Genomic DNA, 7,971 nt, shown 5'->3' with positions numbered 1-7,971 from the left:
GATTTTTTATTTTTATTTATTTTACTTATTATTATCTGATATATTTTATTTTGGTTTTCATTCACAGTATTTGGATTTAAAGTTTCAGTTTGAAAAAAGAAATTTCACAGAATTGATCAAATTTGAGTCAAAACATTTCTGATTAAAAAAACTTTTTTGAATTTTTTTCCCAGGAGAATTTCACTCAACACCAAAAACTACCATCATCACCAGTATTGTTGTTTTAAACTGCAGATGTACATAAAATCCTCCAGAGGGCGCCACATCTCTGCCTCCAGACTGGAATTCCAACGGGAAGTCTTGGAAAAAATGAGCAGGAAACAGTTGAGAGAAAAACTGATTGAGTAAACACCCTGAGGATGAACTTTGACACCTGCCTTCGTCTCCGACTGAAATCAAACTGAACAAGGAGAACAGAGAGAGAACTGAGCAACTAGACACTGGAACACAGACTGCTGCAGGAGGAACAACAAGCAGATCAAAGTGAAAGTAAGTTCAGAAAGTTTCTACAGGAGAGAAACTGACTTCCTGGTTTGAAGTTCTGTCTGCTGTGGTTTCAGCTTCACTCTGAGACAAAATGGCTTCCAGATCAGACGATGATCTCTGCTGTCCGGTCTGTCTGGAGATATTTAAGGATCCAGTTATTCTGTCATGCAGCCACAGCTTCTGTAAGGAGTGTCTGCAGAAACACTGGAGAGAGAAACCAGGAAGAGAGTGTCCAGTTTGTAAAAGGAGATCTTCTAAAGAACATCCACCTTTAAATCTGGCTCTGAAGAATCTGTGTGAGACTTTCGTACAGCAGAGAGAGCAGAGAGCTTCAGAAGTAAAATCTAAAACACGACCCAAAATTCAGAGATGTAGTCTGCACTCTGGGAAACTCAAACTCTTCTGTCTGGACCATCAGCAGCCAGTGTGTGTCGTCTGCAGAGACTCAGAAAAACACACCAATCACAGAATCAGACCCATTGATGAAGCTGCTCAGCAACACAAGAAGAAGCTTCAGGAAACTCTGGAGCCTTTAAAGAAGAAGCTGGAGCTCAGGAAGAAAGTTCAGGAGGAGTTTGATCAGACAGCAGAACACCTGAAGGTCCAGGCCCGACACACAGAGGGGCAGATTAGGGAGCAGTTTAAGCAGCTTCATCAGTTTCTAGCAGAGGAAGAGGAGGCCAGGCTGGCTGCACTGAGGGAGGAAGAGGAGCAGAAGAGAGGGATGATGAAGGAGAAGATGGAGGCTCTGAGCAGAGAGATAGCAGCTCTTTCAGACACAGTCAGAGCCACAGAGGAGGAGCTGAGAGCTGAAGACGTCTCATTCCTGCACAACTACAAGGCTGCAGTGGAAAGAGTCCAGCGCTGCCCCCTGCTGGAGGATCCACAGCTGCCCTCAGGAGCTCTGATAGACCAGGCCAAACATCTGGGCAACCTGGCCTTCAACATCTGGAGCAACATGGAGACCGTGGTGACCTACACTCCTCTGGTTCTGGACCCAAACACGGCTGATTCAGACCTCTGTCTGTCTGAAGATCTGACCAGTTTGACTAGAGGAGAGAAACAGCAGCTTCCTGATAATCCAGAGAGATTTGATTATTACTGGTCTGTTCTGAGTTCTGATGGTTTTAACTCAGGGAACCACAGCTGGGATGTTGATGTTGGAGACAGTAAAATCTGGAGACTTGGTGTGTTAAAGTCTGTTCAGAGGAAGGGAAGCATAAAGTCTGGATTGTTGTTTATACGGTTAAATATCTTGGGATACTCAGCATATTCTCCATCAGCTCCTTCCACTCGTCTCTCAGTCCAGAAGAATCTCCAGAGGATCAGAGTGAATCTGGACTGGGACAGAGGAAAGCTGTCCTTCTCTGATCTGGATACTAACACACACCTACACACCTTCACACACACCTTCACTGACAAGATGTTTCCATATTTCTACACTAATAAAACCTTAAAGATGGAACCGATGAAGATCTCAGTGATCAAGCAGCAGCTCTGATGATCCAAATCAAAACTTATGATCAGATTGAAACTGTGAGTTTTAAAGAGGAAACTGGAGATGATCTGATCATCTGGAGACTCTTCATCTCTGACTTTCCAACTATTGATTCCATGACAGCAGAAATTAATGTCAACATGTTTAATGAATGCGTCTATTTTTAGCTGCTGAGTGATAAAACTGAACTACTGAATGAATCTGAAATGACCTTTTCACTTCCTGCTAAGTGTTTATTAGTGTTGCTTTGACTATTCCCCTGATCAATGCTGTGTTTATACTTTCTATCATCACTTTTATGATCCAGTAAATACCAGAAAATCCTGTGATAATAATCCAAGTCCATGTTGTCCATGGTTAATCCCAGCAGATTTTAATCTGGTCTAGAGACTTTCTGTTCAGTTCAGTTCCAAACACTTTGGTTCATCAGAGCTTCATAATCCAGATTATCATCCAGTTTACCATAAAGGTTTCAGAACAATGATAAACTCTACATGATGTTTGTGAAGCAGCAGAAACTGAATCTTGTTGCAGGAGGGCAGCGTTAATCTTTCATTTCTGATTCTTTAGTCTGACTTTAGTTTTTGTTTGGAAACAAAACAGAGGAAGAAGTTTTGTACTTTTCATCTCTGTATAATTTGTTTTCCATTTTTAGGTAGATGATGTATGAAATGACTGCAGAACTGTAATAATGTTATTTCCATTCATTTCTTCTCTGAGGTTTTATTGTGGTTTACATTTACAGAACTTCCTGTCATTTTTAGAGTCTCAGTTTGGATCCACAGTTTGAAAGTCAGAATGTGATGGAATCCATCAAATGAGCATCAAATCATTTCTGATTCATTCACTGTTGTGTCAAATAGCAGAACCTCCTCCAAACTCCACTTTGGTTCTTCTGATGGTTTTAGTTTCATGTGAAGGTCTTTGGTTCAGCCAGCAGGGGGCGCCGAGGCGAGCCGCTCCTGCATCTTTCATGGTTCTGGGATCTTTTAAACATATGAGGCTTTTAAATCCTTTTCCCATGTGAATCCTTCACTGATGGCCTATATAAAGTATAACTGCAATGCTTTGGTCTGATTCCTGGTTCTTGTAGCTCCACAGACCCTCATCTTCCTGTTCTGAGGCCTTTCAGAGCAACTTGTTGGTAAATCCTTTGCTTTGTTGCCAAGTTGTATTAAATGTCCAGTAATCTTTGCTCTGATTGCGGCAGGTTAATTTCTATCTATTTTAATAATAATGGCCTTGTGGTCTGTAAGGATAGAAGCTTGTATCTCTGAGTCCATCACTTTATCTACAATATCCAAAGAAATCAGCCAAAAGTCTCAGTGAGACTGTTGAGATCTGTCCCTGTTCCTCCATGTTAAACACTGGAATCAACATGTTTGTTTCTCCATATATTGATCAGGTCCGTTCTGTTACAGGAAGGTTCTGGACCGGATGCTGATCCGTTTCTTGGTGGCCGTCTGTCTGCTCTCTCGTCCATCAGGGTTAAAATGAATGAATGAAACTTTATTTCCAACATGATAGTCGGATAAAATCCTGCACAAGAACAAGGAATGCAACAGACATATTTTAGTACCTCAGTAATCTTAACATGCTGGAAAAGGAGCAGGAAGAAGGAAGGAACTCATGACCTCTGACCCCATGAACTCGTACAATATTTTCAGATGGATCCTCATTAATAAATCAATCAGAAATAAAAATAAACTGGTTAATTAATTATCCATTTTATCTGGGTTTACATGTCTAAATATATACATCCATACCCAAACATATGCATTAGCCTCAGTTTACGGAAACACATTAGTGCCAACAATCACCCATAATTCTATATGGTGTGAAAATGACCTCCTTATATTTCCTTTTAAATTGTATTAATCTTGACTTTAACTCCTCATTTAACTTGTTCCATAATTTTCCCCCATGAATTGAAACTCAAAAGCTGTTTCTTGTTGTTGCTAAACTACAAATCCTTCAGTTTGAGTTGAAGTTTTATCCTCTTCTCTTCCATAAAACATGCTCTCTATGAGCTCAGGCAGCAGTTTATTACAGGCCTTAAACATCATTTGAGCAATTTTAAAACCCAGCAGCTCTTCAGGTTAAGAGTTTTAGATTTTAATACTAACGGGTTTGTGGCCTCATAATAACCAACATTATGGATGATTGTAATGTTTCTGTAGGAACTCAGTGGCTGTAAAGAGCTTTAGTCATTAATTCCCAACACCTCTGAACAATATGTTAAATATGGCAAAATCAGAGTTATACATAGATTTTATTTTTTTCAAAATCTCTTGATTGGAGTTTTAGCAGTTTAGACAAACAGCTTGAACATTTTGTATAATGTGAGATCAGTAGCAGCAGCTTTGTTCAGGTGAAAATAAAAACAGATAAAATGCCTCACAATCCTGGTTCTAATGCAACATCACATATTCCACATATCATCTTTATATTGAGATATTAAACCAACAGTGTATGTCCTCTAATAGTCTGTGGGAACTGCAGTGAACATGTTCTTCAGTCATCCCACATGTTCAGATCCTTGACATCCTTAATGAAGGGATTCCAGATGAACTCAAACAGATCCTGTTTTCCCTTTAATGCACATGTGATCTTTTCCAGCGGGAGGGCAGAAAACATCTTCCATTGGTTTATAGTCGCTCTATGAGTCTTTTTCCAAAACAATGATTTACATCTTTTGGCATTGAGCAAACTCAGGTTTATAAATGTCAGTTTGTTTTCAGTATAATTATGTTTTCCAGGGTTCAGTCCAAACACAAACAGCTTTGGATCAAAAATTATTTGTTTGGAAATTATTTTCTCAGTTTTACTTCTTTCCAAAACAATATATTTTCCTCCAATAGCACATACAGTGAGCCAGAGCTCCTCTGTCCTCTGTACATTTTGGACATACATCAGGTATCTCCCAGTTATACCAGTTAGCTCCACTGGTGTCATGTAAACCCGCATTAACCATCTGAACTGGACCATTTAGGAGCTGTTGATGGAGCTGGTGTGGGCCAGTTTGCCTGCTGTTTGCCAATCTTCCTCAGATAACTCTAGCAGTAAATCTTCTTTCCAAGCCTTCAATCTATCATGAGATCCTTCAGATGTGTAACACCATCGAGTGATAAAACTCTCCTATGATACCTTTCTTCAAACTCTCCTTTGTTAACAGTTTTTCTAAACTTGGTTTTGTCAGCTCATTATTTTGACTCGTTCTGATGAAGTTTCTGAGTTGAAGATATTTAAAGAAGTGTTTCTTATCCAGGTGGAGTTTATGTTGCAGATCCTGAAAGCTCATTATTTCGTCTGAATCTGGTACATAAAGATTCCTGAGTCTTTCCACGCTTTAAATGTTGAATCAGCCATACCAAGTGCACAACATTGGTTCCCCCACACCGGACTGAACACAGACACACAATTTGGTTCATTTAACATTTTTTACATCTCTCCATAGTCTTATCATATTTCTAAGAAATGGATTTTTAGTATCTTTAATATTGAATATAAATATGAAGGGAGAATCGATGTTAAATCCTGAGTCTCTGTCAGTCCAATGTAGAGAATGATGACTGTAATAAAACATCATAGACCTCAACTGCACAGCATAGTAATACAAGTGGAAATCTGGGCACTTCAAGCCTCCCTGGTCTTAAGGGTGTTTGTTATTACGCAATAGCCGGCCGAACCCTCACCGCTCCTCTGGGCTGATACTGACCAGCTCTCCGTCTAACGGGTCCGGAAAGTCCCTAAGACCTGGGTATTACCCTGCAGAAGGACTGAGAGGGACAATCTGTCTAAGCTGGCACAGAGAGAGACTCGTCTAGCTCTAACTACCTACAATCCAGAAGTTATGACCCTTTTCAGTTAAGAAGCAATCAGTTGAGTAGCCGTCACAACTGCATAACTCCAATAACCACTTCTGTTAACGGCAGCCCTCTCTCTAAGGATAACCAGCACTTGTTAACAGCTAGAATAGTTTCAGTCACTTTAAGTCCAGGGTCATTATTTTATGTGTCAACTAAAGGAAAGTCTGGAGCCTCCACATTTCTAGAACCATGAATATAAATTTACATTAAGTAGAAGAACCAATACTAATGAAATGACTCAATTAATTTCAATGTCCACAAACCTCGTTAGAATTTTAATATATTTATTTAACAAGCTTTAAGCAGGAGTAAATGGCAATCAGATTAATTATCAATGATTACAAGTATCTAAGAATTAGAAAATAAATTTGAATAAAATCACCATAAACCTCTCCTAACTCCTCTCCCTGAACTGTGCCATCAATTTACTAAGTAAGGATTTTTTGGGGTGAAGGCAACTCATATTTAGATGGATCTCAGCAACAGAAGGCAAGAATATCCTTGGACAGAGTCTTGTCTTGGTATGACGAATCCTCTTTCGGATAGGAACAAAGCAAAGCTGGTTATCTTTCAAACGTCCCAAATCTTCATCACTGATGTGATCTTTGTCCGATCCCCAAGTCCGTTGCAGTAATTCTTGAGATCTTTTTGGGTTGAGGGTGGAGCCTCGGTCGAATCAGGAGCCAAAGCTGTTGGGCATCGGGTCCCGTCTCTCATCCAGCAGAGCGGAGGCTTGTCTTCCCTCTGGGTCCGGGGCGCTGCTTCTTTTTGGTCTCTGGCCTGCTGCTGCCTGCTCCACTTGCTGGAGACGGACAAACCCAAAGCTCTCCGCTTCTCCGCTTATTTATACTCTTTTCCCCTCGCTGTTGTGTATGGGGAGCAGATACACCATTACATGATTTCTCAGGGACTTGATTACTTCATACCAGGCTTCATGCTCTTCCATATTTGGTCATCACTTGTCCCCTTCTGCTTTGCTTGATTACATTAGGCTCTCTGGCTCGTTTTCCAGATTTCTTCTTTTAGCGTCCAGGCTGGGCATGTCCTCACCCGTCACCAAGACATGTCCAGGCCTGCCTCTGCACCCAGGCTCTCCCTATACTCTTTAGTATTTGATTTCAGTCCTTCACATGTTATACGAACTTATAACTCATCGACACAATCGCTTTTAATACATTTCTTCAATCATAACTTCTTAATACTCATTCACTTTTAATCCAGTAAGATTATACTTTCAACTTATGATTCATTGTTCAACTGATTTATATAATCATCAGTAATCAACTTCAGAATTTACTCACTTCATAATCATTAATACTTCAACATAATACATTTTTCCATAATCTGGATTAAATCATACCAGATTACTTCAGTCTCTCAGGCTCGTTATGATCTGTTTTCTGCGTGAACCTGAACAGATCTCACCTCCTCATACCAGTTTTCACGACAAGGGAGGGACAGTAAAGACAAACGGATTCTGGACTTCTGTTGTTCCATAAGAAACGTAACATCTGCTTCTTATTTGTAAAAAGAAACCAGCAGGAGGCGGAAGAGCAACATTCTGGAATATATATAGTAACTTTGCAACATATTCATTTTTATATGTATTCTTCCAATCATAGATATTGGTAGTGGCCTCCACCTTTCACATGAACTCTCCACTTCCTTTGAAATGAGTCGCAGATTTCTGTTCAAGATCTGAAGAAATGTGTAAATATTTAAATTCAGAAACTATATTAAACTGTAATACTTCTGAAGTTGGGCTAAATCTTTCATTTGTATTCAATAACATAATTGAGGATTTGTTTTTATTTTATATCCAGATATTCCACTAAATAATTTAATTCCAAAATAATTAGTATTGATGGACTTAATTTTGATATGAATAAGATCACATCGTCTGCGAACGAGGAGATCCTGTGTTCTGTGGGTCCAGCATTGATTCCAGTGAGACGAGGCTGAATAGCAATAGCAAATGTCTCTATTAGTGAGCAGCAGAGGCCACAATGGCAGCCCTGTCTGCAGCCTCTATTGGTCTTTATTGGCTTAGATATTTTTCTGTTAGTTATTATTTCAGCTGAGGGATTATTGTATCATATTTTGACCCGTTTTACAAAA

General features: G+C 39.6%; 1 protein-coding gene across 1 annotated transcript; it reads left to right on the top strand.

Moving 5' to 3' along the window:
- The first annotated feature begins 336 nt into the window (after nt 1-336).
- On the top strand, nt 337-1,996 carry LOC129357832 (E3 ubiquitin-protein ligase TRIM35-like). Its single transcript, XM_055026819.1, has 2 exons — nt 337-489; nt 561-1,996. Exon 2 carries the CDS (start codon nt 578-580, stop codon nt 1,985-1,987), a length of 1,410 nt encoding a protein of 469 aa, XP_054882794.1. The 5' UTR covers nt 337-489; nt 561-577; the 3' UTR covers nt 1,988-1,996.
- Nucleotides 1,997-7,971: the final 5,975 nt, after the last annotated feature.

Source organism: Poeciliopsis prolifica, unplaced genomic scaffold (genome assembly GCF_027474105.1).
Source record: "Poeciliopsis prolifica strain line A6 unplaced genomic scaffold, Auburn_PproV2 SCAFFOLD317, whole genome shotgun sequence".
NCBI lineage: Eukaryota > Metazoa > Chordata > Actinopteri > Cyprinodontiformes > Poeciliidae > Poeciliopsis > Poeciliopsis prolifica.
Note: the sequence above shows the minus strand (reverse complement) of the source record. Positions and strands in the feature narration are given on the sequence as shown.

Coding starts and splice junctions, on each gene's coding strand:
- LOC129357832 (XM_055026819.1), top strand. CDS start 578: ATGGCTTCCAGATCAGACGATGATCTCTGCTGTCCGGTCTGTCTGGAG.